This window comes from Ictalurus punctatus, chromosome 2 (genome assembly GCF_001660625.3).
Source record: "Ictalurus punctatus breed USDA103 chromosome 2, Coco_2.0, whole genome shotgun sequence".
Classification (NCBI taxonomy): domain Eukaryota; kingdom Metazoa; phylum Chordata; class Actinopteri; order Siluriformes; family Ictaluridae; genus Ictalurus; species Ictalurus punctatus.
Window position 1 is genome coordinate 1917350 of NC_030417.2, and position 16772 is coordinate 1934121.

General features: G+C 46.4%; 1 protein-coding gene across 8 annotated transcripts in view; it reads left to right on the top strand.

Annotated features, from left to right (window-relative positions):
- Positions 1-287: 287 nt before the first annotated feature.
- The window catches only part of dtnba (dystrobrevin, beta a), a 24450-nt gene continuing 7965 nt past the window's right edge, over positions 288-16772 (top strand). For 2 of the 8 annotated variants that reach the window (XM_017455341.3, XM_017455360.3), the window contains exons 1-15: positions 289-539; positions 8757-8805; positions 11549-11616; positions 11992-12072; positions 12997-13210; positions 13527-13612; positions 13803-13957; positions 14044-14149; positions 14420-14586; positions 14782-14906; positions 15182-15256; positions 15661-15747; positions 15912-16002; positions 16232-16305; positions 16419-16532. In XM_017455341.3, the coding sequence (XP_017310830.2) occupies positions 11550-11616; positions 11992-12072; positions 12997-13210; positions 13527-13612; positions 13803-13957; positions 14044-14149; positions 14420-14586; positions 14782-14906; positions 15182-15256; positions 15661-15747; positions 15912-16002; positions 16232-16305; positions 16419-16532 (1442 nt within the window). In that variant the 5' untranslated portion in view covers positions 289-539; positions 8757-8805; position 11549. Of the gene's footprint in view, positions 540-4578; positions 5419-5726; positions 5869-5899; positions 6017-8756; positions 8806-10926; positions 11432-11548; positions 11617-11991; positions 12073-12996; positions 13211-13526; positions 13613-13802; positions 13958-14043; positions 14150-14419; positions 14587-14781; positions 14907-15181; positions 15257-15660; positions 15748-15911; positions 16003-16231; positions 16306-16418; positions 16533-16772 lie in introns of those variants that run through there. The other 6 variants (XM_053677415.1, XM_053677422.1, XM_047161031.2 and 3 more) reach the window with 6 other exon arrangements.

A 16772-nucleotide genomic window follows, 5' to 3' on the forward strand; every position in this document is an offset into this window, starting at 1 on the left:
CTACTTTCTCCAGAGAGAAAAAAAAAAAAAACAGCCACGCGCCTTAGTGCAAAATTTAAATTTTAACGGTCGGTTTAATTATTGTGGTTAATTTCTGACAGACAGATTAGATTTCAGGGTTTAAACCTGGAGTAAGTTTACACAAACAACAACAACAAAAATTTGTTTATTAAGATGGTTTTGGTGTTAAAATCAGCGTGTGTCCGTTTGTAAACTTGAATGAAGAGAAATTAGAGAGTTAAATCTGAGTCTCGCGCGCGCGCGCGCGCGCGTGTGTGTGTGTGTGTGTGTGTGTGAGAGAGAAAAGAGAATGTGTGTGTACTTCCCTCTGAGCTCCGTGTTTCACAGTGAGCATGGCGAAGCTCACAAACACTTCCCCGCGGTTATACCGGAGCTCTCGTGTTAAATAAACCGCTGTTATCAGCTCTAACGCGGATTCTGGGATGTAAACTCCACCGTTTAATGCGGTATAACGGCGTTTTTTTTTTTCGCACTCTGATGCTGTTGCTGGTGGTACCTGCGGAAATTCTTCGCTGTTAGTGAGTTCCCTTCCTTCTTTTCGCTTCAACTTTATCCACTCACCCAAAGCTACCTGACATTCACTTAGCTTCGCAGGCTCGGGCTTTGTTTTTTGTTTGGCAAAATGACTCACGGGAATGTTTATTCTGTTTGAATGAAAACAAGTTTCGTGGTACGGAGTGTCACGGGCGAGAAAGAGTTAACGTCTCTGTACAACATGGCTGCTCGCGTTCGGCTCTCCAGTTTCCTGATAACCAAGTCGAAGAAAAAAGTAGCTCGCTGCGTATCCACACTAGCGCACTGAAGAGTACGTCAGAAGTTAGAACGGTAACCATGGAGATTTTGTGTGGCTACTAAGTAGTAGAGTAGTATGCACTTTTGGAACGCCGTTTAGCGCGAGCTCGAGTTCGCACATTCTGCGCATGCGCGCTGAGGTTTTTTTTTCTTTTCTTCCTAGTACAATCCAAACCTCGTTGTTGTTGTTTTCTTTTTCTTTCCAAATTAAACAGTGTTCACCGCGTTTACACACAAATACAGAGCTGAGTATCAGTCCTTTCACTTCGTTCATCCCGTTATATCGAGGCTGTGGAAAGTTTAAAAGCTGTTAAGAACATCATTTGGTAACTTTGGGACATCGAAGGTAGCGTCCGATTCGGTTTACACATCGATACGATACATCCTGACGATACGTGCCGGAGCATGGAACAACAACAACAACAAAAATCACAAAATAAATTGTGTACAATGCCCGTACACCGAGTCTGCTGCTCAAAACACTTTTATAAAGCGGCTAAATGCAATCTTATAACGCGCGTACACGTAATTCAGGTGGATTAGAAAGCGATCGTAGGCGGTGGAGCAGGTATTATCTAGGTATACAGTTACAGATCGTCAGAATGTAGCGTGTCTGTCGGTTTGCTGTGCGCGGGACACGTATACGCTGATCTTTTGTACTCGCGTGTCATGCATCACAATGCATTAACAGTTAGCCACGCCCACAAGACTCCAGAACTGAAAATGGCGACTATACGGCAAACAAGCGCCCCGTAAACGCTGTGTAAATCTTCCAGTGACGCAGCTCAGCCAATACGGCGTGTCGCACGGCTGTACCGCGGACAGACGTTAACCCTTGTTCTTTTCATACGGCGGCATTTTCGCCACAACGAGAAAAGTCGGTTCAAGTGGCGTGTGATTGAAATAAATAAGCGTAAAACAAACTTGCGACGACGATGCGATTTGAAGCAGATCCATCGTTTCTTAAAACGAGTCTCCTTATACGTACTCGGGAGCGATACGAGTATTTTCTGTTTTCAGACACGGCCTGGATGTTCGCGAACGCCGCGTTTCTTGTGTAAACGTTCCTGTGAACTATTTCCGAATAGATTTCTTCTTACTCTTGATTTTGCTGCGGCTTTTAAAAAAGTATTTTTTTTTTAGCGGAAAACGACTCGAATTTACGGGATAGTTTCGCGCGCTCTTTCGCAGGGATGTTTGTTGGTAAACGAGACCTTTTGGCCGTATTCGTGTTCGACGCACGTGAATGGAAGAGGGCTTTGGTTGAATGCGCGTCGTGATGACGATGTCACTTGATGCGTTTTGGCCCGAATCTGCTGAAAATCTGAAAGCTTGCAAGCTCCTCTGAAAATCTGCGATCGCGACACCCTGGGGGAACGACTGTTCTTTGTGAAACACATTGTATGTTGATGTTGGTGCAGCTTGGGGAGGCTAAAGCATAGCTTGTGTGTGTGTTAATAGTTTCTGGCCAACACCCCACACCGGCTGGATATTTTTGGTCAGTCACTCTCGGCATCCGCGCCGTTCTGAAAATAATCCACAGCCGAAATAATATCAGATCGTATTGCCCGATTCTCTGGACTCTTTTTTTTTTTTTCGGTTTGTTTTTGCGTCCACTCATTAGGCTACCTGTCATAATCACGTGTACACACACACACACACGCCCATGCACGCTCTTCCAAATTCAGATTGAATCACATGCAGACGAAACCAGGCCAAGAAGCTGCATAGCTGTAACTCTGGCCATTTTTGGTGTGTTTATGAAGTTTTATGGTCATTCATGACGTTTGAACTTTGCTCATATTGTGTGTGTGTGTGTGTGTGTGTGTGTGTGTGTGTGTGTGTGTGTGTGTGTGTGTGTGTGTGTATATCTTGGTACGGGCGTTTGGGAAGTGCTGGTCTATTCCAGTGAGTAATCTTGTTCATTTCAATTCTGATATCTGAGAAAACTTGTGATCAGATGATGAATAGTTGAGGAATGGTGTGTGTGTGTGTGTGTGTGTGTGTGTGTGTGTGTTTTAGTCAGTCAGTAAGTAAGTAAGTAAGGCTGTTTGAGGTCACTTTAATGTTAAGTTGTGAGTCATTACAGTGTGACCAACCATGAGAAACATCTGCTGTGGAGGTGTGTGCGTGCGTGTGTGTGTGTGTGTGTGTGTGTGTGTGTGTGTGTGTGTGTGTGTGTGTGTGTGTGTGTGTGTGTTTTGTGGAAGTTCTGGAAATGTTTCTAAAAAAGAGTGACTTATCACTGGGATAGCAATAAAGATGACACACACACCTACACAAACAGATTGAAGCTGCACACTCTTGTTGAGATGAGAGTGAGAAGACCCTGTGGCGCGTGTGTGTGTGTGTGTGTGTGTGTGTGTGTGTGTGAGAGAGAGAGAGAGAGAGAGAGAGAGAGAGAGTGTGAGAGCGAAGTCAAGATTCATCACAGATCACTGAAGCACGTATTTTTATTTTGAAAGAAAGCGTGCAACCCTTCAGTCATGTGATGCATAATTACCTCTGACTGACACACACACACACACACACACACACACACACACACACACACAGGGTGAAGGTGGTATTCAGGCCCCCATTCTCGTCGTCTCACTTTGACCTGGGGAATGTATGGAATGTTCGTTCACAAGTGTCTGATGTACATCCTACCTGTCGCGCGCACACACACACACACACACACACACACACACACACACACACACACACACACACACACACACACACACACACACAAGGTGGCATTAAGAGACAGCCTCACCCAAAATTACTGTAATAAATAGTTATTTGACTCCAACAGAGCTCTGTGTGTGTGTGTGTGTGTGTGTGTGTACACAGTGTGTTAGCTTCTCCTCTGTTTATATCTCACTCTGTCATTCTGTACATTAGCATTCCTCTTCTCTTCAGCCGTACATGGTATCGGGCAGGGCAGACATCTCACGTGTCTCTCACACGTCTCGCGTGTCGCACACAAATACATGCAGGTCCCTAACGTACCGCCGTCATGGAGTCGGAGGCCCAGTGTATGGATAAAATTCCCATCCACATCGCGTCGTCTGCGGAAATCATCCTGCGTTAATCGCCAGTGTTAATCGCCAGTGTTAATTGTTGCGTTAAGTGTCTGCATTAATCCCCAGTGTTAGTCGTCTGCATAAATCTTCTACATATATTTTCAGTGTTAATCCCCAGTGTTAATCCCCAGTGTTAATTGTTGTGTTAAGTGTCTGCATTAATCCCCATTGTTAATCCCCATTGTTAATCCCCAGTGTTAATTGTTGTGTTAAGTGTCTGCATTAATCCCCAGTGTTAATTGTTGCGTTAAGTGTCTGCATTAATCCCCAGTGTTAATCCCCAGCGTTAATCCTCAGTGTTAATTGTTGCGTTAAGTGTCTGCATTAATCCCCAGTGTTAATCCCCAGTGTTAATCCCCAGTGTTAATCCCCAGTGTTAATCCCCAGTGTTAATCCCCAGCGTTAATCCTCAGTGTTAATTGTTGCGTTAAGTGTCTGCATTAATCCCCAGTGTTAATCCCCAGTGTTAATCCCCAGTGTTAATCCCCAGCGTTAATCCTCAGTGTTAATTGCCAGTGTTAATCCCCAGTGTTAATTGTTGCGTTAAGTGTCTGCATTAATCCCCAGTGTTAATCCCCAGTGTTAATCCCCAGTGTTAATCCCCAGTGTTAATCCCCAGTGTTAATCCCCAGTGTTAATTGCCAGTGTTAATCCCCAGTGTTAATTGTTGTGTTAAGTGTCTGCATTAATCCCCAGTGTTAATCCCCAGTGTTAATTGCCAGTGTTAATCCCCAGTGTTGATTGTTGCGTTAAGTGTCTGCATTAATCCCCAGCGTTAGTCGTCTGCGTAAATCTTCTACATATATATTCAGTGTTAATCCTCTGCGTTGATTGCCAGCGTTCGGTGTTATCTCAGCGTTCTGCTTGCTAACAGAACTTGTAGCTGCATGATTGAAGATCTTTAACATTTTTTCCCACATGACGTTTTGAATCTTGATAAACGTGTTGAGTACGGCCGCCGCGTTCCTGTCCGCTTTCCTCTGATGTTCAGCGTGCGAGTTTTCTGCCGTCGCCCGGAGAACATGAGGACTGGAGCTGATCCTGGAGTGCTGAGACGTTCGGATGAATGTGAGACTTGGGCGAGACGCTACAGGAGTAAAGGAGGACGCTGTGGCGAAAGAGGAGTGTAAGAGGAAGTAGAAAGCGCTGAATGGATGGAGTGAAAAGGTGGAGAGAGAAAAAGGAGGGAAAGATAAAAAGCGAGTGAGCGGGTTGGATTTTCCCAGCCTGAACGCTTTTATCACGTTCCTCGAGGGAGTTATCGGATTTGCTCCGCACTGCTGAGCGAGAGAAGAGAGAAGAGGGAGGGAGGAGGAACAGATGAAGAACGAACACCTCTCTTTTATCAGACAGGTCCAGACACACACGTTCCAGATCCTCCAAAAGAAAAGCGCGGTATTGATGTGTGTGGGGTTCTTCATGCTTTAAGAACGCTTTCACACAAGTGTTTAGAACGTTCTCCGTCTCTCTGCGGTTCTTTAGGCGAGTGAGAACACGGCACTCTGACTCGCCCTCCAGAACCTCACAGCTACAGGTAACTCTGGTGAGGAAGCGAATCGACTCTGAATCGACTCATCTGCAGGAAGAGAATCATACACGTGCTTTGAGTTTCTTTCTTTCCTTCATTCCTACCTTGCTTTCATCTTCTTTCTTTCTTTTTCTTTCTTTCTGTCCTTCATATCTTCCACCTTCTTTCTTTTGCTCTTTCTTTTTCTTCCTCCCTTCCTTCCTTCCTTCCTTCCTTCCGTAGTCATAGAATCATGTTGGTGGTCAGATTCTTGCGATGGTGTTCAGTCTGGTCTAACCGTCTCCTCCTATCTGTCTGATCTGATCCTTTCACAGGTGACCGAGTGAGTTCCGTGCCTGATTTCAACAGCGTTGTATATAGTTAATCCTCTCTGATGGAACAGGTGAGACGTGGATATAGATCGGGTGAGACGAGAACAGGTGAGACGTGGATATAGATCGGGTGAGACGAGAACAGGTGAGACGTGGATATAGATCGGGTGAGACGAGAACGGGTGAGACGTGGATATAGATCGGGTGAGACGAGAACGGGTGAGACGTGGATATAGATCGGGTGAGACGAGAACGGGTGAGACGTGGATATAGATCGGGTGAGACGAGAACAGGTGAGACGTGGATATAGATCGGGTGAGACGTGGGTATAGATCAGCAGTGAGTGTGTGTAGTTCTGTCCTCGCTGTGTGTATCCTGGTTAAATCAGCAGATTGGAGCTGTGTATCGAGTTCTGTACTGTAATTCTCACTCATTAGATGTGCACGAGCGGAGTATTGCCCCGTGTGTGTGTGTGTGTGTGTGTGTGTGTGTGTGTGTGTGTGATTTCTATCTGATGTACAAACACTCGCAGGTGTCGCAGTCAGTCTCTCTCTCTCTTTTTTTTTTTTTTAGCGTAGCAGATGTTCCTGTGGTAAAGTTTTCGCGACACGTTTGTATAAACTCCTGCACTGACATTTACAAACGAGCCGTTACTATAGAAACGATAACGTTTACGTTCGTATAACCCAACGCCTTCTGACCAATCAGAGTTCAGCAGCGCTGTGGTGTTTAGATGATGAACGTGAACGTAGATACTCGGGGTGTGACAGAGTCATGCCATCGTCTAACACGGACGACCATCTGCTGCGCTGCTAAAACTGGACACACACACACACACGCACACACGCGCACACACACGCACACACAGTAACATGCATACACAGACAGGAAAAATATGTCGTGGTGTAAAAATACACACGGACGCACAAGATGCGATACACACCCGTGTGTGGACACTCCTTCTATGGTGGCCTTATATAATTGTTTTGTAATTAGTGTGTGTGTGTGTGTGTGTGTGCGCGTGTGTGAGCGATAGAGAGAGAGATAGGAATGAGAATAGGTTCAGCTGTTGCTCAGGTCATGTGGTGTGGGGGGGCGTGGACAGGAATAGCAGCTCGGGGTTAACGCAAATTTCCATCACCCACCCTGGTGTCACTCCCTCCATCCATCCACCCCCTCCCTCCCCCCCCTCTCTCTCTCTCTCACTCTTATCTCTCTCTCTTTCTGTTTCTCTCCATCTATCTATCTCTTTCCCTCTTCTGTCCGACTCTCTAGGGTCTACCAAAACAACAACCCCAAAAATAAAGTATTAAATCTCTTTCTCCCTCTCTCCCTCTCTCTCTATCTCTCTCTCTCCCTCTCTCTCTATCTCTCTCTCTCCCTCTCTCTCTATCTCTCTCGCTCTGTTTTTTCTCATGCTATCCTTCTTTCATTCTTTCTCAGATGCCTGTGACATAAACACCAGTCTGTCTGTTTCTCTTGTTCTGTTTTTCATGATTATATTAAGACATGTTCATTTAACTATCTGTGTGTGTGTGTGTGTGTGAGAGGGAGAGTGTGTGTGTGTGTTTGTGTGTGTGTTATTTTGTGTCTGGTGGTTTCGCAGTGACGTAGTTTCCACTTTCAGTCTGACTCCATATGTGTTGTGATATTATTGCTTTGCGTGTGTGTGTGTGTGCGCGCGCGCATTTAAGTTCAGTAAACCTAAAGTATCGCTGATATTCTTCATGCATATGAACAAAAAATAAACAAATATAACCAGGAAAGATATCACAAATGGTCAAGCACGCTCACGATGCGTTTGTGTTTGGCCACGCCCACAAAACTCTGAGCTTTGGAGCGCTTCCCATCTGTGACGCGCTCTAAGTGTTCCAGTAGCGCAGCTCAGCCATCGCAGTATAACCGGTCCAGCTTTTACAGGGTGCCATTACTTTCGCACCATTCGAGTAGGCTTTTCTTGGGTGTTTTGAAATGAAATGACGGAACGTTTTCGTGTTAAATGGTAGCACAGTGTCGGAGGTCCTCAAACACTGTGTGTGTGTGTGTGTGTGTGTGTGTGTGTGTGTGTGTGTGTGTGTGTGTGTGTGAGTGATTGATGTATCATCTTGACAGGAAGTGTGAGTGGGCGGTCTGCTCGTCAGTGAGATTAAATCCCCCCGTGTCTCTCGGCAGACTTCACCGTGTGGGTGAGAACGTGACGGAACGTGAGAACGTCGTCTCGGTCACGTCTCTGTTCTGTAATTTGCAGACCTGCCAACGTTCACGCGTTTTATCACCAGATTCCTCAAAAAAAAAAAAAAAAAAAAAAACCTCAATGATTGACAGTCGTGACTGTCTTCTTGAGCCCTCCAATATTAACCGATTCCCCTGGAAGCCCCGCCCCCTTCGAACGTCTCGTTTAAGTAACGTTTCAGCTGTATTTTCCCGTTTAGAAGACGCTGCATCGTATAAGACTTGTGTATAACGAGTGTATAGCTATCTTCAGTTAACTATATTTATAACGCAGCGTGCTTGAATTCTCGAATCCGATTGGTCAGGATGCGTGCGTTATCTTTGTATAATCGTACGCTAACACGAACGATATGGTTATGCGTTATGGTTTCTATAGTAACCGCTCGTACGTAGGCTGGAGCGCAGCATCATCTAAGGGCGATTATAAAAGGATGAAGATTTTGTTAGGCGATGTTGATGGAACTCTGTGGAAGGAGTCTCCAGTGTCAGTGGGTTGTCACAGTCGCGGAGATTTGTAGAGTCTCTGCTTGGTGGTTTCGGAGTCACGTGATCTGTGAGATTTGACCACGTGAGGGTTATTACCGTCACTCAGAGTGACGTCTCGGGGTTTAGTATATCTAAGAAAAAAAACAAATTATTGTCGTAGGACAAATAAATTGGTGCGATTGTTCTCCACGTTATGGTTTAGACCGGGAAGTGCAGCTCTCTGCTGACTGTGTTTTGTGCTGCGTGTGTTAGTTTCACATCAGCTTGTGATAATATTCTCTCTCTTCACGTGTGTGTGTGTGTTCTGTTTTTCAGAGCTCACACTGGCCCCTTTGCACTAGTTAGAACTCCAGCCACTAAAGAGGTAAGAAATACACGCATGTACTGTATATGTGCCTAGGTTACCAAAGTGTGTGGGTGTGGGGGGGTGGTGTGTGGGTGGGTGTGTGTTCAGTTTGTTTTTGGTTAGTTTGCTTTATGTCAGCTGTGCTTGTTCACACAGGAATTATGAGAAGCTGGAATGGGGCCGTGTGTGTGTGTGTGTGTGTGTGTGTGTGTTTGGTAAATATTGTTTCCAGGCCATTTTATTTACACTGGAGTGAGCCGCCCACCTGTAAAACTTTAGCACAGCTCTTTACACTTAAAGTGGCCGTGAAATCTGCATCAGTGTTTCAGAGCTTTATCTACGATTCTGTTGATGCTATGGACAGAGGCCACGCCTCCTCGCCTCTTTTACTGTGACTGACCGCTATAGAAGCCACGCCTCCTTCCTCTTTTACTGTGACTGACCGCTATAGAAGCCACGCCTCCTTCCTCTTTTACTGTGACTGACCGCTATAGAAGCCACGCCTCCTCGCCTCTTTTACTGTGACTGACCGCTATAGAAGCCACGCCTCCTTCCTCTTTTACTGTGACTGACCGCTATAGAAGCCACGCCTCCTTCCTCTTTTACTGTGACTGACCGCTATAGAAGCCACGCCTCCTTCCTCTTTTACTGTGACTGCCCGCTATAGAAGCCACGCCTCCTTCCTCTTTTACTGTGACTGCCCGCTATAGAAGCCACGCCTCCTTCCTCTTTTACTGTGACTGCCCGCTATAGAAGCCACGCCTCCTTCCTCTTTTACTGTGACTGACCGCTATAGAAGCCACGCCTCCTTCCTCTTTTACTGTGACTGACCGTTATAGAAGCCACGCCTCCTTCCTCTTTTACTGTGACTGACCGCTATAGAAGCCACGCCTCCTCGCCTCTTTTACTGTGACTGACCGCTATAGAAGCCACGCCTCCTTCCTCTTTTACTGTGACTGACCGCTATAGAAGCCACGCCTCCTTCCTCTTTTACTGTGACTGACCGCTATAGAAGCCACGCCTCCTTCCTCTTTTACTGTGACTGACCGCTATAGAAGCCACGCCTCCTCGCCTCTTTTACTGTGACTGACCGCTATAGAAGCCACGCCTCCTTCCTCTTTTACTGTGACTGACCGCTATAGAAGCCACGCCTCCTCGCCTCTTTTACTGTGACTGACCGCTATGGAAGCCACGCCTCCTCGCCTCTTTTACTGTGACTGACCGCTATAGAAGCCACGCCTCCTTCCTCTTTTACTGTGACTGACAGCCACAGAGGCCACGCCTTCTTCCCTCACAGGGACTGACGCACAGAGACCTATCCGCGGTGTGCGTTCCTGCTCCGCAGTGAGTTAGCATGTCGGTGCGATGTTTACTCCGCTGTGCTTATAAATGAGCGTTTCTGCTCGGGACTGAACTAGCAGTGCCCGCTGGGCCAGGGCCATTAGCATGTCCATGGCTAATCACTGCCAACTGGTAGGGGATAGAACACTCAATTCTTGGTTGCTGTGGCAACCAGCAGGCCGCTGGAATGTTTTCACAGTGTGGTGTTGGCTGATATTACTCTGTGCGTGTGTGTGTGTGTGTGTGAGCAACGGCACGCCGTGAAGTGTTTTACTCCTCTTACACCACAGCAACGTGTTCGCGGGGCGAGTGCAACAGTTTGAGATAAACGCTAAAGAACCGAGGTGATGATCGCATCAGTAATTGAATAAACGAGTGACGGGAAGCCGATAATAAACGATAAGTGAAGGTGACTGATAAAGGTGTGTGTGTGTGTGTGTGTGTGTGTGTGTGTGTGTGTGTGTGTGCGCGCACACTTTTCACAATGCTGTTGCGAGCTCATGTGTGCTTCTTTGTCTCTGGTGATTATAAGTAAGGCTCTTGGGAAACTCTAAAATCCCCTCAGGAATGTGTGTGTGTGTGTGTGTGTGTGTGTGTGTGTGTGTGTGTGTGGTGTAAAGATTTATCATCGAGTAGTTTTTGAAGGCACACACAGTGCGCTCATGTAAGCGTGAGATAAAAGCTCAGTGTGTCGTGCTCCAACACGAAACCAGTTCCTTTACACTCCCGTTAATGATTAATGCCAGAGATACAGATCTACACACACACACACACACACACACACACACACAGAGCAGCACATCACGAAGTGTTTTTTTCCTCTTACGCCACAGCAGTGTTTCAGCGATGACCGTTGTTTTGATTCTTTGACAAAAAAAAAAAATAATAAAAAAATCAAAGAACGACTGCTCGTACTATTGTAAATCTTTATCCGTTTACGGTTACAATCCGGTGTTTCGAAACTGCAAGGCGTAACCTCCTCGGCCCTGAAGACGTCGAAAAACATTCAAGTTCCAGCTCTGACACCGGAGACTCCTTCCGTCATGAACGTCAGTTAAGCGCCTCCTTTCTAGAAAACTCGGTATCGAGATGCCGGCCACGAGAAGTCTCCGCGAACGCGCCGTCGCTATAGAAACGATAACGTGTTCGAACGAGTGCATCGATGTACAACCTGCGCCGCTGTTGGGGACGAGTAACTGAGACCTTCCGACCGATCGGAATCCGGAATTATTACTATCACCGTATTAGCGGTGTGTGATTTATACGGTCGGGAAGTTTCCCGTTCGGCTCGTCGTCGCTGCGAGTGAGCCACGGAATCTGACGGTGTTTATATATATATATATATATATATATTTTAAAAAAAACTGCTGATGATTTCTTACATTTAAATGACGCGCTTCTCTTCGTTTCTTTCTCTCAGGATGATTGAAGACGGAGGGAGGAGAGGAGGGACGATGGCAGACGGGAAGCAGATCTTCACGGAGATGAGTGAGTGCTCGGTTTCCGCCTCGTCCTGGAGCTCTCCGGAATCTTCTACGGTCTTTGATTCACGCGGAGAAAGCTCCGGGATCTTCTAAATTAGTAAACCGTTCGGCTTTATTTTTTCAGCCGCGATGCCGTGACGGTCCCAACGAAAGTTTTAAAGAGGAACCGAGAGCTTGTGTGAGAACGGTTTCGAACGGAATCGCTAAACTATAAACAGGTCGACACGGTAACCGTGTCGCCCTCTAGTGGACCCTTGCCGCTCTTAGGAGCGCGATCTAATCTCCGGCCTGACCGTTACGGAGGCAGCGGTGCATGCTGGGTATCGCCGGGTATAATTTCATTGCACGCTGAGAATTTTCTCCATGTGGTTGTTTTCAGAAGCGCAGAATTTCGACTTGATCCGGCTCTCTACGTATCGCACAGCCTGCAAACTCCGCTTCGTCCAGAAGACGTGCAACCGTGAGTACGACCATGGCACACCACGCCGCTGTGGGGGAAAATGTTCTGATTTATATTTATTTATTTGGTTAAATCAGATCTATAACACTTCTTATCATAAACTGTAGTAGTAACCTGATCAACAGAGAAACGTTTTTATTGCACTAAACAGGCAACGTGGAAGAACGCTTTAAGCTCCGCCCACCCGAAGCAACCGCGCCATGTCGTACGTCCCTGAAAAGCTTGTTTCCACGTTGCAGTTTAAAACATTTTATATTCAGAATCAGGAAAACGTCATCGAATTTCTCCGTTCCTGTCAATAATTAGAAGGATATTCGAGAGGGGGTTGATTATTATTTTATGATGTAAATTTCTTCAAATTGTATATTCAAGTGATATTCGATATTTCCAGGAACGTCTTGATCTCGAGAATGTCTTCACGGTGAAATAAATGTTTTAACAACAACAAAAAAAAACACAACAAAACGGATATTTGGTTTTATTTATGCAAATTTTTTTGCATATTTAATTACATAAAGCCTCATTTGCGTTGATAGATTTAAAAAAAATAAAAAATAAAAAATAAATTGGTAAATATTTCCAATACTTGTAGGAATATGAGGAATCACCCCGGATTGTTTTTAAAAAAAGTTACTATTAAAGGAGAGAGTGTTATTGTTCATTCTGATTCGTTGTTATCGTGTATTAAAGGTGCAATCGGTGATATTTTTATCTACAGAATAACCTGGAATATCCGTAGAACGGGATTGAAAATGACGGTGTATCGAGATGAAAACCCGTTTGGACGTCCGTTCTTTCCGTCAGCCATTTTATAGACGCTCTATAGGTTGCTGTCGGTCCTGGGGGCGGAGCTTCCAGAACTGACTAACTGCACCTTAATGCATGTTTTTAATTCTTTAACCTGAGAGATGTGGAATGTTTCAGTGCACCTGGTGGACGTGTGGAACATGATCGAGGCGTTTCGGGACAACGGCCTGAACACGTTGGAGCACGGCACCGAGCTGTGCGTGTCCCGGCTGGAGACCATCGTCTCGTCCATCTACTACCAGCTCAACAAGCGTCTGCCCACCACCTACCAGATCAACGTCCAGCAGAGCATCAGCCTGCTGCTCAACTTCCTGCTGGCCGCACACGACAGGTGTTTACCTGGCTCCGCTTTTCACTAATCGAGTCCGTAAGACTGCCCACATCCACCATGTCCGCTGTTCTAGGTTACTGATATCCGGTCCATCTGCGGTAGTTTTTATCAAATCGCGAGCTCCTACGAATACTGCGGAGTTTGCTCGGTTTTGCGTTCATTTCTGCGATCGCGAAATACTGGAGCGATTGTGATATGTAGCACGGTGTCTGAAGACTTTACTCTCACGCGCACACACACTCGCACAGAATTACAAATCGAGAGGACGGTCCTGGTTAACTTTCTATACTGGTTTTGTGTGTGTGTGTTTTTGCAGCGAGGGCCAGGGGAGCGTGACGGTGTTTTCCGCCAAGGTCGTGCTGGCTATACTGTGTGGAGGGAAGATCGTGGATAAACTCCGCTGTGAGTATTTTCTTCCCCTCAGTCATAACGCAACGTGTATGAAGCAGCATCGCCCCCTAGTGGACAATACACACAATTACTTCCAGCTGTGGTGAAGTTAATCCACTGGAATGGCTGTAGGAAGGCACACTGCCTTTTTTCACAGTCGCCTTTACATGGAGGTGTGTGTGTGTGTGTGTGTGTGTGTTAGATATTTTCTCTCAGATCTCCGACTCTAACGGAGCGATGGCGCTCTCTAAGTTCGACCTCTTACTGATTGAGGTGCTGAAACTGCCGTCCGCCGTGTTCGAGGGTCCGTCCTTCGGCTACACGCAACACCTCGCCCGCTCCTGCTTCCCACAACAGGTATACACACACACGTGGATGGATATGATGGTGTACACATTTCTGGGCACCATAAGGTCTAAAATGTGTGTGTGTGTGTTTTACAGAAGAAGGTGATGTTGAACACGTTTCTGGACACGATGATGGCTGATCCTCCTCCTCAGTGTCTCGTTTGGTTTCCCCTCATGCATCGCCTCGCTAACGTGGAGAATGGTATCTCTCTCTCTTACACACACACACACACAGACCGACATTGCTTTGACTTTCACAAAGGAATTATTTTTGCTGTGTACCGCAGTCCAGCTGCTTCACATTTTACATGGTGGTTTATTTTACTTTCCTGCAAAACAGAGGAGCTAACACACTCTCTCTCTCTCTCTCTCTCTCTCTCTCTCTCTCTCTCTCTCTCTCTCTCTCTCTCTCAATTTCCATTCCTCTCTGTCTCTCTTTTGCCGCCACCTCTCCCTCTCCCTCTCCCTCCAGTCTTCCACCCGGTCAGCTGTTCGTATTGCCGCAGCGAGAGCATGGTCGGTTTCCGGTACCGCTGCCAGCAGTGCTTTAGCTACCAGTTGTGTCAGACGTGCTTCTGGCGTGGCCATGCCAGTGGAAACCATAGCAACCAGCACCAAATGAAGGAGCATTCGTCCTGGGTGAGGATCCGTTAACCATTACAATCCATTACATTCCACTACGATCCATTACACTCTATTACAGTGTATTATAATCCACATCACCAAAAGCTGTTATTCCATTAGTTATATAGCACTTGTACACTGTTAGGAGGTGTTATTACAGGAGGTGTGTGTGTGTGTGTGTGTGTGTGTGTGTGTGTGTGTGTGTTGCAGAAATCTCCTGCTAAGAAGTTGGGCCATGCCATTAGTAAATCGTTTGGGTGTGTACCGAGTCGAGAACCCCCTCACCCCATCTACCCTGAGGACCCGGAGAGAACGCTCGACCTCTCAAACATCGTGTATGTGTGTGTGTGTGTGTGTGTGTGTGTGTGTGTGTGTGTGTGTGTATTTAACAGTAAATAATCTGGGTGTGTTTATTCTGGTGTGTCTTTCACACTCACACTCTCTCGCTCTCTCTCTCTCTCTCTCTCACACACGCTTCCTCTCTCTGTCTGACTTCCACTCTCTCTCTCTCTCTCTCTCTCTCTCTCTCTCTCTCTCTCTCTCTCTCTCTCTTCCTCAATCCTCGTTGCATAAAAGTTAATGAGTACCTCTGGATTTTGTGTGTATACAGTCCACCCCGTCCTGTTCCAAACAACCTGATCGTCTCAGCACCGCCCCCTTCTGTAAGCCCCACCCCCAACCAAAGGTGAGTCGACCTGACCTCAACACTTCATCCTGTGTGCGCGTGTGTGTGTGTGTGTGTGTAGGGGGGTGCTGTTTAAATAAGAAGGACACGACCGAGGTGAGAGAGGCATGATCACACACAAACACTAGTTAATCATTAATACAGGGATGGAGAGAGAGAGAGAGTGTGTGTGTGTGTGTGTGTGTGTGTGTGTGTAAAACTTTGTGTATACTGGGTTAAAATTTCACCTTTGTTTCTCATCCATCTGACCAATCATGTGCTTGTTAGTCTGAAGCTGATTGGTTAATGTTTATATTGAGAATGAGACCACACACACACACGCGCGCACACATGGATTATTACAGCTGCTGTGTGTCATTCATGTATGCTCACCTTTTTGTGTGTGTGTGTGTGTGTGTGTGTAGGGTGCAGAGCATAGCTGCTGCTCAGCGTCTGAATGAGGAACACGCATTGATTGCAGCTTATGTGAACAAACTGCAATCGAGCCCACGGTGAGAACGTGTGTGTGTGTGTGTGTGTGTGTGTGTGTGTGTGAGAGAGAGACAGTGAGTTAATGAACACAAGAAGCACACACAACGGATCAACCCAGATTATTCCAATTGTGTGTGTGTGTGTGTGTGTGTGTGTGTGTGTGTGTGTGTGTGTGTGTGTGTAGTGCTCTGGACAGTCCCAACCGAATGGACGAGGAACACAAGCTAATCGCTCGATACACTGCTCGGTTAGCGTTGGACCCTGGCAACAATGCTGTAAGACACACACACACACACACACACACACACACACACACACACACACACACAGTGCATGTAACCTAGCTTAATTGTCTGACTTTAATTTAAACTTTGTTACTATAGAAACGATAACATATTAGAAGGAGAGCGTGTGATTTGCAGCTGCTGATCTGGAAAACCGATTAACGCCTCCTGACCAATCAGAACGCAGAATTCATGCATGTGACCCGCTCTGTTTCCTCAGAGATCTCCACAGCTGGACTTTGACAGTAACAAGCATAAGCGACAGCTCATAGCAGAACTGGAAAACAAAAACAGGTACAAGTGCACCGCTGAGGAGTTTTACTATAACCACGTCACCCAGAGTGTTTCGTTCCTTACGTGTGTGTGTGTGTGTGTGTGTGTGTGTGTGTGTGCGCGTGTACATGCAGGGAGATCTTGCAGGAGATCCAGCGGCTGCGTTTGGAGCACGAGCAGGCGTCCCAGCCCACTCCGGAGAAAGCTCAGCAGAACCCCACACTGCTGGCTGAACTGCGGCTGCTCAGGTCTCTCTCTCACACACACACACACACACACACACACACACACGACTCGACACGCTCGGCTTGTTTCACATTACACCACATTAAACGTAGCTATAAACGGATAAACATTCTTTAACAGATTTAAATTGACTGCGGTGTAAGAGGAATAAAACAAGTGTCTCTCTCTGTCTGTCTCTCTTCTTCTCTCTGTCTCACTCTCTCACTCTCTTTCTCTTGCTGTGTCTTTCTGTCTCTCTCTCT